Source organism: Myotis brandtii, unplaced genomic scaffold, assembly GCF_000412655.1.
Source record: "Myotis brandtii unplaced genomic scaffold, ASM41265v1 scaffold714, whole genome shotgun sequence".
Taxonomy (NCBI): domain Eukaryota; kingdom Metazoa; phylum Chordata; class Mammalia; order Chiroptera; family Vespertilionidae; genus Myotis; species Myotis brandtii.
Window position 1 is genome coordinate 759220 of NW_005370809.1, and position 23931 is coordinate 783150.

The window sequence follows — 23931 nt, forward strand, 5'->3', positions numbered from 1 at the left end:
CAGTGTGCTTAATAACTACCGGCCGGTCATCCAGTTGTCCAGTCATAATGGTCACTTAGGCTTAGATAGATAGATAGATAGATAGAATAACTACCGGCCGGTCATCTAGTTGTCCAGTCATAATGGTCACTTAGGCTCAGATAGATAGATAGATAGATAGATAGACAGACAGATAGATAGATAGATAATAGCCCTCAAGAAATAAATTACTGGTGCTTTGTCTTGTGGTCATTTATTGTAAACTTTATGAGCTTTTTATTTTGTCAAAGTAAAAAGCAAATAAATAGCTCATATCTTTGAAAATATTTTAAATAAAAATAATAAAGAAATGTACTCTGGAATTATACTTAGTCACACAGTGGAACAAACTTCCAGGCCCCTCAGCCCTGTCTCAAAGCTGTCCCTTCTGGGCCACGCCACCTTTACAGTCAGCACCACAATATAGCCACACTTAGGTAGGCAAGCATGTGACTATCTTTTCCCAGTGTGGCCAGATTGGGGTGCCATTCAAATCCAAACAACATGTCTCCCCCCACACCCGCAATAAAAACATGGTAAGACTTGTTTGGACAGGGTGTTGTCAACACCTCATGGAGAGCTAACATCAAATCCTGCTACTGCCTACAGCTGTGAAAGATGTGGCATGCTCCACCTTTAAGGCAGCCGTTCACATTGTAGGCATGGCAGGTTAGGTTTGTATATTTATCATGGCCGTTTTGGGGCACAAATATCTCGTAAAAGGACACCTTTTTCTATCTCAAACAAAGACTCCATTTGGGCTCTGGAGAGCCATGGTCTGCAAGAGCAGAAAAGGGTTAAGTTGGCTCGGGGGAGGTCGGTGAAGGGAACACACTGGTGTAGAAAGTGGCCCGGCCAGGGATCTTATCATCAGGGCTGGGGCTGGTTCCTGAGAGAGGTCAGAAGAGGATGATGAGTAGATAAGAAATGAAGATGGTGGACAGCGTACAGAGTCAATTCCTCTGAGAAACTGGCTTGTGAACGGGAAGTAAAGGAATGAAATAGTAGCTGGCAGGGCACTGCAATCAAGGGAAGGCTCTCTCGTTTGACTTTTAAGAATAAGAGACAATGGAGCCTAATTGGATGGTGATAGGGAGATCATGGAGAGCGGGAGAGGTCAATAATGCAGGAGTCAGTGGAAGGACTGAAAGTAAAGTCGCTGAGAATGCAAGAGGGATGGAACAAAGGGAGGCGAGGATGGGGAAACCGCAGGTGTACAGATAGACGGAGTGATGGGGACCGTTCCTCTCGTGTAATAGTTTATCCTGCTCAGTGTAGTCAGGAGAAGCACGGCTGTCAGCAGTTGTGTGGTGTACAAGTTCACCAAGTTGATCCACAGGAAGAAATATACCCAATCAAGAGAGAATGAGCTCAAATGACAGGGCACCGGCCTCGGAGAAGCTGAGGGGAAATAGAGTAAAATTATGAAAGATACTCAACCAACACTTTTTTAAATGTGTTCTTCTTTTCACCTTTTCACCTTTCAGGTGGTTTTTGCTCTTACAGATTTTGTCATAGAAAATCTTGGGAAACACTTTATAGAGACGCCGCCTATGGACCTGCCGTCTCTGTATCAAGATATGTCCCACAACACTCCCCTCATATTCATCTTAAGCACGGGCTCCGATCCCATGGGCGCATTCCAGAGGTTTGCCCGGGACAGAGGATATTCGGAACGGTAAGGTCTCCTTGTGCAGATTCAGCAACTCATATGAACATCTCCTTGATAAAAGTTTCCCTTTTTGTTCCTTCTATGGAGCATGAATTCCTACATTCAGGTAACCCTTACTAAATAAATTAAGAAACATTAATATTTAGCTAACTATGTTGTTAAAATGGGGTCAAAATCATAAAAGTATATGTAAATTTCATTTGAGAAAGGGAGATGATTTAAAATGTTGAAGTCTGATAATCTAGTGGAATAGTGACTAAAACTTACTTGTTATTTAAGACGTTTTTAATGTAACTGTAAGAGGATTATAGTTTACTCCCCATGCTCAAATGTGCAAAAAAAAATCCATAGCTCTTTAGGTTGTATTCTTCTCATCTTTCACATAAGCCTCTACTCTGTTCAGTAACAGGGGCAAGGGGGAAGCTTAAACTTATGCATTAAAAGGACTAAGACCAAGTAAGAAATAGACTACTTGAAGAGGTTAAGGTGATCCCTGTTTACTAGTATCTCTAGCTGTCTATCAGGAAAAAATGTAAATGTTGTCTGCAGAAACACAAAATCTTAGGCACTCTCATCTTTCACATGAGCCTCTACTCCGCTCAGTAACAGGGGCAAGGGGGAAGCTTAAACTTATGCATTAAAAGGACTAAGACCAAGTAAGAAATAGACTACTTGAAGAGGTTAAGGTGATCCCTGTTTACTAGTATCTCTAGCTGTCTATCAGGAAAAAATGTAAATGTTGTCTGCAGAAACACAAAATCTTAGGCACACAATAAAATAAAACCAGGTACATGGAAAGGCCAGAAAAAAATGTTTAAAAACTAAGAAAAACAGCCGTAACTGGTTTGGCTCAGTGGATAGAGCATCAGCCTGTGGACTGAAAGGTCCAAGGTTCGATTCCAGTCAAGGGCATGTACCTTGGTTGCGGGCACATCCCCAGTAGGGGGTGTGCAGGAGGCAGCTGGTCGATGTTTCTTTCTCATCAATGTTTCTAACTCTCTATCCCTCTCCCTTCCTCTCTGTAAAAATCAATAAAATATATTTTTTTAAAAAAACTAAGAAAAACAATATGCAATAGGAGCAGAATGCAGGGTGCGCTGATAATGGATACATGCGAGATTTTTAAATAACATTTAAAATGAAGAGAAATGAAGGATTGAAAAAATTAGTAGAGAACTGGAATTATTTACAAATGATAGATTGATTTTGTCAGGGTTCAACCCCAGCGGGTCCAGGGGTCCCCAAAGGTGTGGACGGAGGCGGCGAAGAAGGAATGACACGGAGACAGCGTTCAGTTGATCAGCAGCCTAGCCAGGATCTCTAGCCAAGTTCTGGCTAGGATCTCCAGTGAAGTTCTGGTTAGGATCTGATGTTTATTGTCTTGTTACATCTGTATTTATACCAGTCGATTTTAATCCTGTCAATTTCTATTGCAAAGGTTAGGGCGTTTCTTATCTCCATTCCAGGGAGTAAAGATTATGTAGCTTAAGCGTGATTGTTTGTAGTTAAAGTGATTTAACTACCCACCTGGCACTTAGTTAAGGGGTTGTATCCCCTCCCTAACCTCAGGGAAAAATCCCCACCTGGGGAAACAACCTTTCTCGGAGAGGTGACCCTGGTTAAAACACATGGCGCTAAGGAGAGCAAACATATTAAGAACAATATGCTATATATGCCAGGTCCCTTGAAACATATGCTGTGCAGATGTTTCTTTCCTGCAGCGACTGTGTCAAGCAGCAAGGATGGACCGGCTTCCGGCATGATTTGATGAGTGAAACTAAACAAGGAAGAAGGCAGAAGAGAAAGTAAGAGGCAGATACAGATTAATGGTGGAAATGCAAGATGGTACAGCCACATTGGAAGACAGTTTTGTGTCCTCTTACAAAATGAAACATACTCTTACCATTCTATCTAGCAATCACACTCCTTGTATTTACCCAAGGAGATAAAAACTATGTGTATGCAAAAACCTGCACCTGGAAGTTCACTGCAGCTTTATTCATAATTACCAAAACTTACAAGCAACCAAGATGTCTTTCAGTAGGTGAATAGGTAAATAAGCTGTGGTACAACCAAATAATGAAATATCACTCAGCACTAAACAGAAAGGTACTATCAAGCCATGAGAAGACATGGAAGAAACTTAAGTGCATATCTGAAAAGGCTACATACTTTATGATTCCAACTACATGTCAATCTGGAAAAAGGCAAAACTATGGAGACAGTAAAAAGAGAACAAAGTGTTTATATCCAATATAAAGAACTCTTAAAAAGAAAAAGGTGATTCACAATAGAAAAAAAAGAGGAGAGCAAGGGGAGACATAAAATGGAATAGCCAAATGGCCAATAAATGAACCTATGAAAAGGGGAAACAATTTAAACCTCAATGAGATACCACTATACATTCATCAGGTGTCAGCAAGGACATGGAGAAGCAAGTACTCTCACCTGCTGCTGGGAGAAGTGTGGAATGGTGGCATCACTTTGGAAAATAGTTTGATACTATAAAAAAAAGTTAAACATTACACATATTCTGTCAAACAGCAGTTCCACTCCTAGGAATGTACACAACAAAATGGAGTGCACATGTATACCAAAAGACATGTACAAGAATGTTTATTGAAGCATTGTATGTCATAGTCAAAAGCCATAAATGATCCAAATGTCCTTCAAGAGCAAAATGGATAAAAAGTGGAATATTATATAGCAATAACAATGAATGAACATAATGACACACAATAATATAAATTAATCCAAAAATATTGTTGATTGAAATGGGCCAAATATAAAAAAATATGATTCCACTTCTATAAAATTCAAAAACAGGCAAAATTGACCGATGGTGTTAGAATTCAAAATAGCCTTTGAGAATGAAGAGGATACTGATTGAGAGGGTGATGGTAATGTCCTTTATTTTGTCCTAAGTGGTGATACATGTGTATATTCACCTTGGGGGAATTCATTAAGCCATGTATTAATGATTTGTACTATTTGTATACTAAGATACATATATATATGTGTGTGTGTGTGTGTATATATGTATATATATGTATATATATACACTAAGATATATTTATATACTAAGATATATAGATATATATATGTATATTAGACTTCAGTTTTTTAAAGTTTTTAAAAACTGACCTATAAGCTTGGAAGTCTGGGTAGTGAATACCTTTGGGAAGAAGGAAGGGAAAATGATTGGTTGGAAAGAGGCACAGAAGAGATGTGCCCAGGGTGTTGGCAAAGTTCTCTTCTCAACCACAGATGTTCATTTGCAATAATTCATAGAGCTGTGTATTTGTTCTTTGCACTTTCCCATATGTTATAGTAAAAATGTTTTTTAAAAAACAAGAAAATAAGAAAAAACATTTGTACACCTATCAGAATGAGGATGTTAAATGTGTGCTTATTCTAGGCAAAAGTCTACTATATTTAAATGTCTTAATGATTTCGTTGCTTAAAAAACAGCATTTCGTTGTTGTTGTTCAACTCAGGGTGCAATCCATTTCACTGGGGCAAGGACAAGGACCCATTGCTGAAAAAATGATCAAAGATGCTATGAAAACAGGAAACTGGGTATTTTTGCAAAACTGCCATCTTGCTGTTTCTTGGATGTTGGCAATGGAAGAGCTCATTAAAACCTTCACAGACCCAAGTATGTCGAACACATATCATTTGCATAATAATACCATTTTATGTAGCCTTTCTTGTTGAACTGATTCCTTATAATAATTCTTTATTGTAGGGATTGTGTTTCCCATAGTAGAGAGAAGAAATTTGAGACCTACAGAGCTTTAGTTAAGTTATACAACCCAGATTCGAAAAAGATCTTTAGACACCAAGTTGAGGTGGATCACTCACTGGATCATTTCTTTTCCTTTTTTTTTATATTTTATTGATTTCAGAGAGGAAGGGGGAGAGAGAAAGAGATAGAAATATCAATGATAAGAGAGAATCATTGATTGGCTGTCTCCTGCACGCCCCCTACTGGGGATCGAGCCCACACCCAGGCATGTGCCCTTGATCAGAATCGAACCCAGGACCTTTCGGTCTGCAGGCAGACACTCTATCCACTCAGCTAGGGCGCCCACTGGATCACTTCTGTCTCACATTGCCGTCTATGGGAAGCCATTCGAATTCAAAGTAGATTACATGTAAGCATAATAAAACAAAAAAGAAAAATGACTTTAGGACAACGAAGGAAAATAAATCTTTCCCTATAGAAGGAGAGAAGTTAAGGAACAGAGTTGAGATGACCACCAGTTCCCTTCAGAGTAGCTTTTTACTGCTTTGTATACTAACTGCCATATCACCACTTCCTTTCCCACTCAAGAAAGTATAATGGGCTGCAGAGAGATAAGAAGTGGAGTTAGAATCTACTCGTTTTAAAATGCTAGTGTGGAAATAATGGAAACCCTAGGAACTGTATCTATCGCAGGTAATAAACACGGTGAGCCCCGCTCCGCCAGGAGGCCCTGGGAGAGAACCACCAACCTAGAGTATCCAGAGCCCTCCTCTGGGGTCTTCCTTTTTGTCTTGACTGCAGAAAGCTTTCTGGGAAGGTGAGAGCTGTGCAGCTGGTCTTACAAGTAACATTACTTAATGCTGCCTATTAAGGTGAAGAGCTGCTCCTTTGCAGTGGCCAGCCTGCACGGGTGACCAGGCCACGCGAGCGAGGGCTTTGCAGCCTTCCCCTAAGGCCCCTCGCTTCCCGGGTTCCCGGACCCTGCCTTCTGCAGGCTGCTTCTAACGAGGCTAAGGAGTGATTTACATCTACCATCCAGAATCCCCACTCTTTTGTAGTGCAGATAAGAGGTGGCCTGCTTCCTGTGGCTTAATTCCATTTAAATGATTAAAGAAAAAAGACAAGAATGTCTTCACTATGGTTTGGGGATCCCGATGGTTAGGATTATAATTCAGGAGCAATGCTAGGGAAGACATCTACAGGTAACTTGCTGCAGAAGTTCAACATGAACCTTCAGAATATGGAGATGGGGTTCAGCTTGCGGAAGACCCGTACAAGAGCATGCGCCAGTTCTTCAGGGAGGCTGGGAGGCTTTGGAAGCCAGAAGTTCTTAGAGGGGTTTAAGTGATTGCATCTCACTAACGCTTCAGTGAACAGAAAAATCCTCTTCTGGCCCTTGTTGCAGTCATTTATTAACTTAACCACCTGAGTTCCGATGTTTAACTTGAACCAGTATAAAATAAAATACATTCAGGTAGTAAGCTGAAAAGAAAAAGTGGAAGGGAAGGAGGGAGGGGAGAGAAGGGAGGGAAGGGAGGAGAGGGGAGGGAAGGGGAAGGGAGAGGAGGAGGGGAGGGAAGGGAAGAAGGAAAGCTCTGGACTTGAAAGTTTAAGATCCAAGTGGTAGAGTTCTGCCCCACCACTTCTTGACTGTGCTTATTATATCTCTGCTTTGGGCCTCAGTTTCCCCAGCTATCAAATGATCACATCATATCATTGGTAGAACTCCCATACTAAGATGACATCTAAGGTTTCATTCCAGCTCTAAATAAACTTCTATGATGTCTGTGCAAGTTAAGATTCTTGATGCATTAGCAATTATAAGGGGGCCATTTGGGGTTGGGGGGGTGGGGGCAGGGAACATACTTCTCTAAACCTGGCCTTTTTTATTCTTCAGATTCTTTGGTCAGCAACCTCATTAGCCCTAAGACATTGGTTGATGTTTGGCTTCTAGGGCAGGGAAACTTCTCTAAACCTGGCCTTTTTTATTCTTCAGATTCTTTGGTCAGCAACCTCATTAGCCCTAAGACATTGGTTGATGTTTGGCTTCTATGCCTAATAGTTTCTACCTGCAAGTAATTTTAGTGTTGCTCTAGAGTTGTGCTAGAACTGCCTTTTAATTTTGGCTATTTAAAGTAGCTCATTAAGTTAGCTCAAACTAAGAAAAATAAATTCAACTTTGATCTGCAGTCATTCATTCAGTAAAATTTGAGAACCTACTATGGGCCATGCACTGTTCTGAATGCTTAAGGCAGCGGTTCTCAACCTGTGGGTTGCGACCCCTTTGGCGGTCGAACGACCCTTTCACAGGGATCGCCTAAGACCATCCTGCATATCAGACATTTACATTACGATTCATAACAGTAGCAACATTACAGTTATGAAGTAACAACGAAAATAATTTTATGGTTGGGTCACAACATGAGGAACTGTATTTAAAGGGCCAGAAGGTTGAGAACCACTGGCTTAAGGTATAGTGGTGAACAAAACAACCACAGATACCTGCCCTCATCAAGCTTATATTCTAGTGAGGGGAGACAGATGGTAAATAAACCATCTGATAAGTAATTTATACGGTAAAACAGAATGTGGTCAGTGCTTTGGACAAAATTAAAAGGAGAGTAAGGAGGATGAGAAAGGTCAGGATGGAATGCGGGTGGGGCGGAAGGTGGGTCGAAATTTTAAATGGTGTGGCCCCGGAAGACCTCTTAGAGAAGGTGACACTTGATTAAGACGTGAAGAAAGTGAGGGAATCAAAGGAAAAACCTTCCAGGCAGAAGGAACAGACAATGCAGAGACCCAGGGAGGGAGCAAGCCTGGCACGCTGGAGGAACACCACAGTACAAAAAGCAATGCCAAGAGAGTCATCTGTGGGTGATTCCTGTGTTTTCCTGTGATGCGAATGGTGATTTTTCCAATGTTGCTTTGGCCTTTTTAACCTAGAATGGAACTCATTCTTTCTTAGATTCCCAGTCCCCAGCTCAGAAAGTGTATTCAGTTAACCTCTTGATGTTACCCTTGACGTCTCTCCATATCCCTGCTCCCTTGGTTCCCTTTGCAACTTCTCTGGGGAAGGGAGAAACTCCTTTCTTCTCCGTAGGCTTTCTGACCACTCTTGTGCAGTTTGCCTTAAGTTAAATGGTTAAGAAAAGAAAAAAACTTCATAAGCATAAATGCACTGCCGGTAACCAGCCTCTTTTTCAATTGACAATTTCCTCCATTTCAGAGGGAAGGCCCTGAACATCTCCATGAAGCATTGAAAATTAACATGTCTCTAATGTCTTTACTCAAATGTGCCAGACTCTCCTGTATGAAGATTTCTGTAAAGATGCCCTGAGAACATTTTACAACACCCTTATAAGAGAGAAACTAGTCTTTAAACAGAGCTTACAGCATTTTTTGCTACCCTGTAATAATTACTGCTTCTAGAAGAGTGTTGCTAAGAGTTAAGTGTTTTCCTTTTCATTGTTGTCTTTGTTTTAAACAGATATTACTATCAAGGAGAGTTTCCGGCTTTTTTTAAGCTCCATGCCTAGTAATACATTTCCTGTCACAGTTCTTCAAAATTCTGTCAAGGTAATGGATGCGCCTTTACCTTGGTAAAGGTGGTTGGAGTGATGTGAAGTGACTGGCCTCAGAGTGTTCACCCAGTGGGTCCAGGGAGCTCAGGCCCCGTGCAGGACCGTGTCAGAGTCTATACAGCCCAAGTGGGGAGGTGGGAGTCAGGATCTCTTCAGTTTCCCAGGCCACTGCCCATCCTTGCGTGCCCTAGTCTTGTTGGTCATTCAAGTTGTCCCATCGGAATCGAACCCGGGACCCTTCAGTCCACAGGCCGACGCTCTATCCACTGAGCCAAACCGGTTACGGCATCGTGCCCTAGTCTTGTTGGTCATTCAAGTTGTCCCATCTTAGCCTCTAGCAAAACATGTCAAGGATGCAGGGATGAGAATAGGAACCCTCCCAGCGTGAAAGGGATGCTTCAGCATTGGAGAGACAGGAAGACCTACAGGCTGCTGGATTTCGGAGCTGAAAGTTTCCAATATGTGAGCAGCCTCTGCAGATGTTCACCCAGGGATCCTCCCTCCCTGCCCATGTCATCAAGGCAAAGGGTGGGGTGATGCCATGTGTTGGGATGAACAGAAAAGCCGATGCCGAAGGCCTTGTTTAGAAAAGTGGACACCAAATAGAAGTGTCTGAGGTTCTTGTGCAGGTGGTTTACCCACTGTAGGTGTGAGGACCCACCAGGGCGGGACCACAGCAAGACATAGAGCAGGCACGAGCATGCCAGGACACCCCACGAGCATGAGTTATCTACATTTTCTCAGTGGCTTCAGTCCACATGTGCTACTCAGAAATCATGCAGATCTGTCAAGTCACTCTCTCTGACATGAATGTTTCATCTAAATCCAGGTAACCAATGAGCCTCCAAAAGGCTTACGTGCGAATATCAGACGAGCATTTACTGAAATGACACCTTCATATTTTGAAGAAAATATACTCGGACAACAATGGAGACAAATAATATTTGGCATTTGTTTCTTCCATGCAATTGTTCAGGTACACTCAATTCTGCTTCCTAATGGAAACAAGAACATGTATTTTGTTAAAATAAATAAATAAACAGTAAGAATTAAATGAAAGCTTACAAGTGGCATCGTGAAATGCCGAGGTCCTGTTCTGTGTCTGAGCCCAGTTAGTTCTAACACAGTTGCTGATTGATCTCTGTGCTTCCCTGGTTTCGGTATCTCACAGCCTTGCCTCCCAGCTCTGTTCTCAACACCTTCACCTGGACGATTGCAGCAGGTCCAATGCACAAAACTGATCTCCTCAGCTATGCCTCACTCCCCAAAATCTGCTTCCCCTCTAGACTTTACTTCTGATATCAGTGCCTCCCTTCTGTCAATCACCTACAACCAAAATTTCAGGATTATTTTTGTTCTTCCCTCTTGACACATATATATCATGTCAGTCAATAAGCCCTAATCTTTCTTGCAATAATTTTACTCTCACCTGTTCCCTGTTTGAGTGGCTATAACAACCTTCACAGCTTCCTCCCAGTGACTGGAGTCCCAGGTCCCCTGAAAGATGAACTTCAGATCAGCACTGCTTTCCCCTTCCTTCAGTTCACACCTCACTGCTGTCCAGGTCTGGTACCCATCCTGTGGCTCGCACTTGAATTCTGACTCTTCAAATATGTAGCTCTAGATGGAGTCTTGATTCAACTGGCTGACTGCTTTTCAAATGTGTGTAGGCCATAGAGAAAAAAATCAAGTCTAGAAAAAAGCAAATTGTAGATGCAAGATATGGGATAAGTAAACAAGGTCCTAGAGGAGATCCAAGAAGATTGGGGTTTCTAGGTGTGAGGCCCTTGTTCTAATGAAAGCAGTTGAGATGAGGAAGTGGTTTAAGATTTAGAAAAATTTTGAAACGAAGAGAACATAGGACCAATCCTCTGGTATAATCATCAGTTTAGAATTATGAAATTAAGATGGGATGGATAGAACACAAACAGAAGGAAAGATTTCATTATGAGAAGTCATGAAACAAGGATTATGATTCTGGGTACCATTAAAAAAAAAAAAAAAAAAGACGTCTCTATACAGAAGTCAGTATGTAGTCAGCACAGCATGGTCTGACAGAAGAGCCTGCGTGGTGGACACACTCCTTAGAGCAGTAGGGGGAGCTCTCTCCACCAGCTAGGTGAGTGTCAGTGTTTATGCCAAAGGACACCAGGTGGGATTCTTTTTCCTATTTGGATGGAGAAATGTTTTATCGTGAAGAAGAAATGTTCTTTGACAGGCCTGCCCCATTTTTCAGGAATATCAAATGTTCTGTTAGGAATGTTGGAGGAAGAGGTGCCTCCTTGTTTGGTGGTAGCCAAGCTGGAAGCCCAGCTGAAGTTAAACTGCATGATTTTAACTGATTTTACAGAATGAGGACACCTGACTTCAATAGAAACCTTTTTGTTCTCAATATTTTTCACAAAATTAATGTTATCAACTTTTACTTCAGACGGTTTTCATTTTCCATTCTAGGAAAGAAAGAAGTTTGGCCCTCTTGGTTGGAACATCTGCTATGAATTTAACGACAGCGACAGAGAATGCGCTTTACTGAACCTCAACCTTTACTGTCAAGAAGGAAGGATTCCCTGGGATGCACTGACCTATATTACCGGTCAGTACGCCCACATGGCCAGGGCATCCAAGCTGTGTGCCACACACAGTTGGTTCACACCCACCTGGCCCATACAAAGATGGCCACCTCCACGGTGTTGGATCGTGGTGGTGATGACTTCTGATATTCCCTTTGCGAAGAGAAGACCAGGATCAGAATATCATAAGAATATTGACACATAGAAAAGTGGGACAGATGTTTCCTCCAATAATAATAGCAAAAACTTACATTGCTCTTGCTACATGTCGAGCATTATTCTAAGCACTTCCCATTAATTAGCAGATTTAATCCTCACAACAACCCTGTAAGGCAAGGACTATTATATTCCTACTAAAGGCCCGTTGCACGAAGAGATTCGTGCAATAGGCCTTCCCTCCCCCTGGCTGCCGGCACCGGTTTTCCTCCAGCACCCAGGACCCAGGCCTTCGCTCCAGCTCCGAATGGAGCCTTCAGTCCTTGCTCCGCCACTTTGCCCCTACATATGCAAATTAACTGCCATCTTTGTTGGGTTAATTTGCATACTCTTCTGATTGGCTGGTGAGCATAACGGAGAAACGGTTAATTTACATGTTTGTCTTTTATTAGGTAAGATTTTACATGTGAGAAAACTCCATTTACTTAGTGCCACATGTGAGGCACTCCATTTACAACCGGTAGAACCAGGATTTAACCCAGACAATCTAGCCTCCAGAGTTAGTGCTCTTAAATTCAAAAGAATCTGGGCACTGATTGACCTTTTGAGTTAGGTGTACTTTTGAAAAAGGGGAAAATGTCAAGAATTAAAATTGCTAGCAGATATTAATTATGCCACAAGGGACCTTACTGACAAAAATTAGATCCGATTTGGACCATGTAGGTCCAAATCATGAAGAAGAGATTTGCACTGGGAAGTGGGGGAAGGGAGAGCTCTGGAAGGGGACGGGGTGGGAGTGGATGGTTTTCATTGGTGAGTAAGGGGCGTGTGGGACAGCAGAGAGGTACCAGGTGATCTAGAGCCTTGAAAAGCCAATGAAACCTTGGAACAACGGATAACAAAGCAACAGTAAGAATGGATGAGGGCCTATCCTCAGGGTAGACCAAGAAGGGTGAGAGGGGTGGGCCTGGGGTCTGGGAGGCTAATTTATACCCCTGCCCCCAGCCACTCCTGTGGGGCCGAGATTGCTGAACAAAATGGTGATGTGAGCAGGCTTGGAATTTGCCAATTGCAATGGAGCATGCTGCACGGAGCTTCTCTGTGGAAAGAGAGATGGGATACCAATAAGTTTAATTCCCCATAGCATAATTTTTGTGAGACAGGTTGGCTCCTTACCTTGAATCTCTTTCTTCCCTAGCTTAATATCAATAATCTGTAAGGTAAGTTGGGTTTGGATGCCTTGTTGTAAATGTTTTATTCCATTTTACTCATTTCTCCTCCCCCCCCCCCCCCCCCCCTCTTTGTTGTTCCCGCAAAAAAAAGCAATGTTTCACAGAAAGTATGTTTTAGAATACTGCAGTCAATGATGATGGGAGACCAAAAATCAATAGTTTGAAGCAAAACAAAACAAAACTAACAAAAAACAGGAAGAAGGAAGAAATATGTAATCAGAACTCAGTGGCTTTAGTTTCTGTTATTTGGAAAACACAAAATAATAAGCGCAGAGTACATGAACTAGATTTTCTCCTGCTTTTTAAAAATTGACTTATTCTCTTTTGGGAAGGTAGTGGAAGGAAACTCTTGTGCTATTTCCACTTTTAGTCCCAAATAAATGCGTATGTAAATCAACGTATTAGAAATGGCATATGTCTATCAATTAAAAAGAAACAATATTATAATATGTTTTTAAATGCAAATGCTTTGCAGGTGAAATTACATATGGTGGTAGAGTTACAGACACCTGGGATCAAAGATGCCTTCGGACTGTCTTGAAAAGATTTTTTTCTCCTGAAACATTAGAAAAGGGTTACAAATATTCCGAATCAGGTGAGTGACTTTTCAGTTCTGTGGAAAAGACCTTCCCTAAGAAGTTGTTGCCAGCATCTCTCCGTTTTCCACGCAGGCGTTCTCTGTGTCCAGTCCTCACAACCCAGTCCCGGTGCCCACCCTGTCCCCAGGCTTGACCGCCTTCAAAACTGCTTTGGTTGTAACAGCACAAGGCCATATTTTGGGCATTAACCACTTTGAATTGTTTCTTTTCTAAAATGGGTTGTATTCTGTCTACATGCATTTTCAACGTTATAGAAATCTGGAGCCCTTAACAAGGCTTACCTTTCAGCAGCGCCTCCCTGAATTCGAGAATCGTGAAATGTTCTGGGCGAGACACCCTAAAAGGTTAGGGCCCTAATCAGGCACTCGGGGGCCTCGAGAAAAGGTGAAGAAACTAGACATGATGTGGAGGCTTGGGAAAAACTGTCCTTGTTTCTATGGGAGGCCGCTGATGACAGCCAGCCTCTGAGCCTGGCAGAGAACTACCGAACTTAGCGGGGCAAAGCCAGCCTATCTGAGGCATTTCCTTCCTGTGTCCTCAATAACAGGCATCTATTTTGCGCCCTTGGCTGACACCCTGCAAGAGTTTAAAGACTACATTGAAAATCTACCTTTGATAGATGACCCAGAAATATTTGGAATGCACGAAAATGCCAACCTAGTTTTCCAGGTATGTGGCCTTTCAACTTAAAATGCCTATTCATATTGTGTATGTCAACTTGCAACATCGGTAATCACCTCACCAGCTCTGTCAATTCTAATGTCCCTAAATAAACAAATAAAATAAATATTTCACCTTACCTTCAGCTTTTAGTTCCACTTTAGCCTGTTCCCTCAGGATCCTTCACAGAGTCCTAAAATCATGATGCATTTTCCTGTCGCTGGCCACCCCTTCCACCTTCCAGCCTTCTGCCAACCCCACAATCTACCTGCTGGTCTACCATAACGTGGGGACTTAGATGATCATCTGGGTAGTCCTTTCTCTTTTACCCTTCTCCCTCCGAATATGCTGGGCGTATTTGTTTCATATTACCCAAAGACGCATGGTGATCACATTATAAAAGTATGGTAACAAATCTCCAAGGTGAGATGATCACATTATGAAAGTATGATAACACATCGGCAAGGCCGAGAAATTAAAACACCGAGCTTTAAAAGCTCATCGAGGGCACAGTACCAGAGCCCAGCAATAGGTCCAATGGACAATTTTACTCCTGTAAGACCTCCTGCTGCCGCACCATTACCTACAAGGAGTCCAAGCTCCTCACAGGGCACTCAAGGCTCCCCATGACCTGGCCACTACAGACCTTCCCAGTTTCATCATCTGTCATGCTCAGGTGTCTGCGGCTAAACCAAAGCCGTGAAATGAGCTATGTCCCTGAGGGCCCTGCGATGCTTTAAAGGTTGAAGACGAGGCTGGCCTCCCAAGGCTAAAAGGAATCACCTCCCTCTCTTTTTTTTTTCTTTTTCTTTTTTTCCTATTCATCCTTCTTTGTAACTTCAATTGTGCCCCTACAAGTGTTAGAGGGTGAGGTTTGCCTAGATACCGAGGAATCCATGCAAAACAACAGTGGAGCCTCCAGAAAGAACATCAAGAGGTTAATGCTCTGAAACCCTGGTGTCACGTTCTCCACCCTTAAAATCGCTTTGCTGGTCGGTGAGGAGTTAGAATCGTCTATCTTATTTCTCCTTATTCTGTTTCCAGCAGGGAAAAGAGGCAGGCAGACCTAGTGTTCATTTGCACTCATATCTGATATTTGCTCTGGAGTGGGTGGGGTGTGGAGGGTGCGAGAAGGGGCAGGGGGTGTGGATATGGTATAGGGGAGTGCTGAGAGATACAGCACTGCGGGTAGGAGCAACAGTCTTGGCAGTGTGTGCCTGGGAGCACAGTACTTTTGTGTTTACTGCTGGTTCAGAATGACTGAGAATGAGAAAACAGGCAGGTAGTGGGCCCCCAGTATGTTTTTCTGTCCTGCCTCCCTCCCTCCATTTTTCTGGTACAATGCATGTCTTATTCCCACCCCTTCCTCATCCGTAAAATTCTGGTAAGAATTCTAACTACCCACCACCTTCACAGAGGTGAGCATGTCACTCAGGCCTGGCCAAAGGCAGCACCCCATCACCTCTCCACCTGACTTGGTCCAAGGAACAGGCACGTGGCCCATGCTAGGTGGATGGGAGTCCCTTCCGGAGATAGTGTCTATAGATGCTGGGATGGGGGGAGGGCTCTTTCTTTCCTCTCGGAATCCCTGGATAAGATGCTGTGTATCTGAAGTATCCTGTGGCCTTACCCCTGGCACCCTCCCCACACCCCTACCATGTGAAAGAAGGTCATCTGTCACAGGAAAGAATGAGAGAAACAGCCAAGCATGCACAGGAGAGAAAGCACTGGATCTATTCATGCCTGAAGCCCACATGACTTGTGTTTTCTTCCCAGCTATGTGAGCCTACAGGTTCCTTTTCTTTGCTTTAGCTGGTTTAGTTTAGCTAATTCTGCTTCTTGTCATCAATAGAATTTTAATACAGAAGATACAAATGATTCCTTCCTTAGCCCAGCAAACTACAGGTTCTTACTAGTAAAGAAAATTAAACCTAGTTTTTTAAAAAAACTGAACCTTGACTTGTACATATCAAGTGGAGATACAATGAAGAAATTTTCCTCCGAAGAGAATAATAAGCGTAAGTCAAGGGCAATCTGCATAGATTGTCTATGAGCAAATGGAAATCTATTGTCTCTTTTCAGATTAGAGGCTGAAAAAACGAAAAAGAAAAAGCCAACAGAGGCTGAGTAAATGGGGCGGGGAAGAACAATACCTAAAGATAAGGGATAGAAAACACCACCTAGGAGACACAGGCTCACCTTCTGCAACTCATCTACTGCAGAAACCAGAAAAGAAAGAATATGTTCTGGCATCTGGGATACAGTATGAGACCCGGCCTATAGGAAAGAGAAAGCCAAACTTTGAGAACAGGCTGATGTGTATATACCAAGGATGCCATGAGATGTGAGAATGAAATATTTCAAGGAAACTAAAAAATACCATAGCAGAATTAAAAACTTCTTTGGAGTCTTAAAGACCAGAACTGGAATATAGATTATCATACATGTGATTCAGGGAATGAACTTAATAAGCTTTCCAGAATGGAGACTGAAATGTCCAAAAATAGAAATGATGAGAGATGACCATGATGCAAGAAGATACAGCAAAACAATAAGAAACAGAAGCAATCGTGTTTTGCTTTTTTGAAAGGGAAACTAAAAAAACTGAAGCTATGCATGGACATATTCTAGAACTAGTTTGGAACTACAATTATAAGAAAAAGGCCATGTTAGCATCTGGTCCACCTCACTTCCAACCCCCCCGCCCCCCCCAAAAAAAGTATAAATGGTCTACTATATTAGTCAGGATGGAGTCAGTTGTGCTGCAGTAAGAAAATTACTCAAGTCCCAGTGATTTAGTACAACAGCTGTCATAGCAGATTGATAGACGGGTTGTACTTCACATAATCATCCTGGGACTCAATCTGAGAAAGGCACTCTTATAAGGTACGTAGCTGCATTCACTAGAAGAAGAAAAAAATGGCCCCTTCATTCACAGCCTGGGAACAGAGAAACGGAAGAATTAGGCATAGGCTTTTCACTGCTTCAGCCTACAGAGTCCACCGTCACTTTGACTCACATCTCATTTAGCATAATAGTCACATGAACCATCTTTCTGTAAGGGTACAAGAAAGTGTGATCTTTACTACACCCTAGAGGAGAAGCGGACTGGGAATGGTTGCTCACCAAAAGTCTCTAATTCAGTTACCATCATAGGAAGTGATACCAGGCTGGCTGCACTAAATGTTTCCATCCAACCAAGGAGTTAAGAAATAAAATAGAAAATTCATGGTATTAAATGACTGGCATTGAGCAAGGAAACCAAACTATTTAACTATAGCATTAAGTAAATGACTTTGTATATGTGTTTAGAATCTAATGAATATGTCAATAGTAAAGTTTGAAAGAATGTTCATGAAATTGAAAAAAGAATACTACATAAATTATATGGGTTCAATTTTTTTAACCGTATGCACACATATAGAGACAATGTCCAAGATGGGAGGCGGGAGGGGGCAGTAAACCAAAGTTATAAATATCTCTGAAAAGCAGGGTCATGAAAATTTTTTCTCTGTACTTTTCTGTGTTTTCAAGTTTTCCATAGTAAGCCATAATACTTTTATTTAAATAACATTTTCTCAATTAGAAAAGCATGTTCTAAAACTCAATTCTCATTATTTCTTCCTCACTTTCATAACTGCCTTTTAAATTATTAGCTAAAAAAAATTAACCATTTTATTGTGGTAAAATATATACAACATAAAATTTATCATTTTATTTTATTTTTTTAATCCTCACCTAAGGCTGTTTTTTCTATTGATTTTTTTTTTAAGAGAGAGAGGGGAAGGGAAAGAGAGGAGGGGGAGAGAGAGAAACATCACGTGAGAGAGACACATCGATTGGTTGCCTCCCACATGGGGTCAGGGATGAACCTGCAACCAAGGTACATGCCCTTGGCTGGGAATCAAACCCACGACCCTTTGGTCCATGGGGTCGATGCTCTAATCACTGAGCAAAACCAGCCAGGGCCTAAAACTTATCCTTATAGCCATTTTTAAGTACAGTTCGGTGCATTAAGAAATTCACATTGTTGTCCAACTGAAATATTTTAATCATAACACTGACAATGATGTACTGTGCATTTCCAATGAGCATATTTTACCAACTCTATCTTCAAAATAAAATATAAAAATTTCTTGTTTTTTTAATAACTGCCATTATTTCACTAAGTGAACTATAGGTACTACAAAATTATGTGTTGAGAATTGGAATCTTCACTATTCTGTCTCTTCCCACGGTTACAGTACAAAGAGACCACCACTTTAATCAACACCATACTTGAAGTTCAGCCAAGGTCATCTTCTGGTGGAGAGGGAAAGAGCAATGATGAAATTGTCCAAGAACTTGTTACTTCTATCCGGAGCAGAGTTCCAGGTAATAAATAATCTCTGGCAACTGTATATAATGGAACTTTTAGGAGTAAACTCAGAGAGCTGAGTGATAGCAGGTGTCCAAATTGCTTATTATGCAGACTTGTCTTTACATAGAAAGCTCTTGTGATGTGGCACGGTCCATTCATAGACTAGAGGCCTACAGCACCTCAACTGCCAGAAGCATTAGGAGCAAGTTGGTTTCTAGCCACTGTAACTTTCATCAGACTTTTTTCTGAGCTTCCTAATGTCTCTAGAGCTGTGCTGTCGAAGAAAGTAGCCGCTAGCCACATGTAACTACTTAAAATTAAATTTAAAATTTCTTTTCTTGGTGGCACCAGTGGCATTTCAAGTGCCCCCATATTGGATAATAAAGATCATTTCCATTATCATAAAAGGTTCTACTGGACAGCCCTGCTTTAGAATCCATGTCACTTTTCTTCTCCATTCAAGATAAATAGCTGAATTAATTTCACCTTGTTTTCTGGTGAGTTAAGGAATCTTCCTAAATGATCAGAGAGAGCCACTTTAACACTTTTGTTAAAATGACTGCAGATGTAGATTTATTAATCTATTGCTCATGGTTGGAAGAGATGTAATTATAGGGAAACAAAAATTTAAGCAGAAAATAAAGCAATGACTATAAGAGTAAACTGTGTTTCTCACTCTACTCACAATAATTCTCACACCAAATGTGTGGATCGTTCCCTCACATTAAACAGTTCTCCAACTCTCTGGACACCAACTGGGTGTCCCTACAATTTAATTATGACATTAACTGTCCAGAGTGAGCACAGACCCCACAGATTAAAGGCTCAGTTCCACAACAAGACTGCCCCCCCAACTGTAGATGCTGCTTGCAAGTCCTAGGTTGTGATCTGTACTTCTGACCAACCAGCTATAAATCAAGTGTTCCCACAACCCCAGTCCCTTCTTGGGTTCCGTAATTTTCTAGAACAGCTCTCAGGACTCAGAAAAACAATTGCCTTTACAGTTCATCTTAAAGGCTATCATGAAGGAGAACGATAAAGAGCCAGATGAAGAGGTCCTTGGGCAGGAGCTCTGTCCCCGAGGAATCAGGGTGCACCACCGTCCTGGCACATAGATGTGTCCACCAGCCCAGATTAATTCAGCTATTTCTCTTGAATGGAGAAGAAAAATGACGTGGATTCTAGAGCAGGGCTGTCCAATAGAATCTTTTATGATAATGGAAATGATCTTTATTATCCAATATGGAGGCACTTGAAATGCCACTTGTGCCACTGAGAAAAGGAATTTTAAAATTTAATTTTAAGTTTAAGTAGCTACACGTGGCCAGTGGCTACTTTCTTGGGCGGCACAGATCTAGAGACATTAGGAAGCTCAGAAAAAAAAGGCTCTCTAGAGCCTTTTGGTTGGGCTTTTATGGAAGCTTTATGTTGTAGGCATGGTTGGTTGATTAAATCATCAGCCCCCAGCCCCTCTCTTCTCCCAGGAGGTCAGAGAATGAAGCTGAAAGTTCCAAGCCACTAATCACAGGGCTGGTTCTGCTGACAACCAGCTTCCCCATGCTTTGGGCTCCTAAAAGTCAACTCATTAACATAAGCTAGATGTGGTTGAAGGGGGCTTGTTATGAATAACAAGAGATGCTGTTTTTGCCTTTATCACTCAAGCTGTTTCAGGAGCCAGAGTCAAAAACCAAATGTTATGAAAAGTGATGCCCCTGTTGTTTTTCTCACTTATGAAATTTCAAGGGTCTTAGGAGATCTGGTCAGGAGCTAGAGATGAAGACCAAAATATGTATATTCTTGCTATATTACAGTATCACAGATTGAGTCTTGCCAAGTGCCCCAGAAAAAAAGGGGCCAGTGTGACCTCATAAACCAGTTATTTGCCTCCTAAAACAGGCCTCAAAAGAATCTCTTCTTGAGCAGAGTCCTGTTGATGTTGAAGCAAACTGAGTCAGTTATTTCAGAAAGCAATTTTTAATAAGTCTAAAATGGAGGACTAGGTGAAATGGGATGAAGATAGATGGATAGATGGAAGGATGAAGATAAAGTGTATTTGTCTGAGTTCCACTGACACCTAGGAGGTTTTCTCTCCAGGCTTCATAAAGCTTATACTTTTACTGTGAAATAAGTGATGCCATCTGCTGAGAATCCGGGCAGGGATGCAATTGGCTCAACAAGAGAACTGAGGGTTTGGAACATCTGAGGCAAACTGTTATCAGTGAGGTGCCCTCTGTGTCCCCACCTGTTACCAGTAGACGTGGAGTTCTTGGGGTGCCATGGGCAAAAGAATTCCTGAGGCTCCCACAAAAGTTATTGTGGCGAGCTTTATTGATGAGGTAAAATTAAGGGGGTTTCCTTCCCAGGTCCCATCTTCCTCTGTCTCACTATGGTAAAAGTCCAGTCTAGTCTTCAGCAGGGCTAGGATTAAAGCCTCGGCCCAGCGTTTCCCCTCCACATCAAAGCACAGTTCAGTCCAGCATGTGACCAGCTTAGCTTGTGTTCCCAGCTGTAGCCCATGGCCATGTGGCTGCTTAAGGCCACATAGTAGGCTAGCATGAGGGCAAGTGCAGGTCACGTAGCAAGAGAGTGCAAGGGAGTAGGAACAAGGCTAGGCAGAGAGAATTCTTTGTCTGGGGATTTTAACCTTCCAAGATTTCACTGCACTTGCAGTGCTCCACCCCCAGCCAATTATCTTTTTCCCAGGTTAGACTGACAGGTATACACCTTCCCTAAGTCACCCCGACTTCATTTCATGCATCCAACTCCCCCTTTGTTTGACCCCTCCCCCAGTGACTTGCAGGAAATGGACCATTCTCCCTGGGAAGAATCAAGTTGCAGCTTCCCAGTAAAGCTGCCCAGAGGACCATGCTTATAATGTCTGGCCACCCCTTTGCTCTCTTTCTGTTGCTAATATTACAAACTAGCTCAGCCTGGCTGGCGTGGCTCAGCGGTTGAGCGTTGACCTATGAACCAGGAGGTCACGGTTGGATTCCTAGTCAGAGCACATGCCCAGGTTGCAGGCTCTATCCCAGTGGGGAGCAGCAGGAGGCAGCCTAACAATGATTTTCTCTCTCTCATCATCGATGTTTCTATCTCTCTCTCTCCACCTAACAATGATTTTCTCTCTCTCATTATCGATGTTTCTATCTCTCTCTCTTCTCCTGCCTCTCTGAAATCAATAAAAATATCTATATTTTTTAAACTAGCTAATTATGATGATAACAAACTGATAGAAGGAGAAGACGAAGGACATGTGGACCCAAAAGATTGGACTGACCCACGCTGCTTGTGATTTTTTACAGCAGCCAAAATGTGACTGGTTAGGAAGGAATTTGATAGGTGCGTTTCAGAGCCACTCATTTACCCACACTTTATTCAGATATGCAAGGAAATACACTTCCTTTATATTTTTGGAGTTTATATGAGCCTCCACTTGCTGGATTGTAGGGGAAAAGAAGAACAAAATTTCCGATCCAGCTTGAACCAAGGGCCTGTCTCTCATCATGATGTTTCTATCTCTCTCTCTCCTCCTGCCTCTCTGAAATCAATAAAAATATCTATATTTTTTTAAACTAGCTAATTATGATGATAACAAAATGATAGAAGGAGAAGACGAAGGGCTTGTGGACCCAAAGATTGGACTGACCCACGCTGCTTGTGATTTCTTACAGCAGCCAAAATGTGACTGGTTAGGAAGGAATTTGATAGGTGCGTTTCAGAGCCACTCATTTACCCACACTTTATTCAGATATGCAAGGAAATACACTTCCTTCATATTTTTGGAGTTTATATGAGCCTCCACTTGCTGGATTGTAGGGGAAAAGAAGAACAAAATTTCCAATCCAGCTTGAACCAAGGGCCTGTTTCATAATTCAGTCAGTCCCTTTGAGTTATGCTCAGTAACTTGGCATAAATGCAAATTCTCTCTCATCTCTCGGTCTCTCACTGCCAACCCTCCTCTCCCAGATGCCACACAGGTGTGCTGGGAAGAGTTGGGCTTATGAACCTGCAAGGCAGAGGAGACTCAGGGCCCCTGGCACCTCTGTTCTCAGGGATGTCTTGGATCTACCCGGTAGCTGTTTGTCCTGCTAGCATTTGCCACCGACGACTGATGGCCTGCCTCCCATTCAGCCTAGGCCCAGGCGCAGGAGAAGTTGGCTTCAAGAAAGATTAAGAGCCCTAACCGGTTTGGCTCAGTGGATAGAGCGATGGCCTGTAGACTGAAGGGTCCCAGGTTCGATTCCGATCAAGGGCATGTACCTTGGTTGTAGGTACATCCCCAGTAGGGGGTGTGCAGGAGGCAGCTGATAAAATATTTTTTTTAAAAAAAAAAGAAAGAAAGGTTAAGACAAGTAAATTACAACCGCAATGATATGAGGACAGAAATTAGTGATAATCGATCTGAGGAATTGACTCTCTATGTTTCAGAAATACTAGAAATGGAGAATGCTTCTGAGAGCCTTTTCACCAAAGATCCTCAAGGACGCCTTAACTCCTTGACCACTGTTCTTGGACAAGAAGTGGACCGGTTTAACAATCTGCTGAAATTAATCCACGTATGGGCGCTCACTGTCCTCTCTGTAAAAAATCTATAAAATATATATTTTTTTAAAAAAAAGAAAGAAAGTAAAAAAAAGAAAGAAAGAAAGGCTAAGACAAGTAAATTACAACCGCAATGATATGAGGGCAGAAATTAGTGATAATCGATCTGAGGAATTGATTCTCTATGTTTCAGAAATACTAGAAATGGAGAATGCTTCTGAGAGCCTTTTCACCAAAGATCCTCAAGGACGCCTTAACTCCTTGACCACTGTTCTTGGACAAGAAGTGGACCGGTTTAACAATCTGCTGAAATTAATCCACGTATGGGCGCTCACTGCCATCATTGCTGTGGGGTATCAAAGCTGTGTAGAGAATTATATAACATGAGTGTGCTTAGAGTCTTCCCTTCCCATCACTTCAACATTTCCATTTGAATATGCTAACAGTTCTTCAAACCCAACTTGTTTAAAATTGAATTTACACTTCCCAAACAAGGCCATGTTACCTCTCTAATAATGGCTTGGTGTATATGGGACATTACGAATCCTCTATCTCCTCATTATCCTTACACCCTTAGAATTACCACTGACAGATCAGAAATGTGATCAGAGACCACTTTAGAGAACTAAAGCATTAGAGATATAGTTCTCGTTCCTGATGTCTAGTTTGCATTGAATAAGATTGCATTTATGAGGACTGTGAAAGCCAGCATTTCTCAAAGTGTGGGTCACAAAACACCTGCAGTAAAATCCACTCTGCTGCAGGTTCAAAATGTAACTCCTGATCCCACTCC

General features: G+C 42.0%; 1 protein-coding gene across 1 annotated transcript in view; it reads left to right on the forward strand.

The window, feature by feature from the left end:
- The window catches only part of DNAH6 (dynein, axonemal, heavy chain 6), a 239152-nt gene that overhangs the window by 203039 nt on the left and 12182 nt on the right, over window positions 1-23931 (forward strand). The window contains exons 64-72 of the mRNA XM_005882406.2: window positions 1506-1696; window positions 5188-5348; window positions 8926-9014; window positions 9849-9995; window positions 11474-11612; window positions 13453-13572; window positions 14124-14245; window positions 18481-18610; window positions 23025-23152. Coding sequence (XP_005882468.1) covers window positions 1506-1696; window positions 5188-5348; window positions 8926-9014; window positions 9849-9995; window positions 11474-11612; window positions 13453-13572; window positions 14124-14245; window positions 18481-18610; window positions 23025-23152 — 1227 coding nt within the window. The remainder of the gene's footprint in view (window positions 1-1505; window positions 1697-5187; window positions 5349-8925; window positions 9015-9848; window positions 9996-11473; window positions 11613-13452; window positions 13573-14123; window positions 14246-18480; window positions 18611-23024; window positions 23153-23931) is intronic.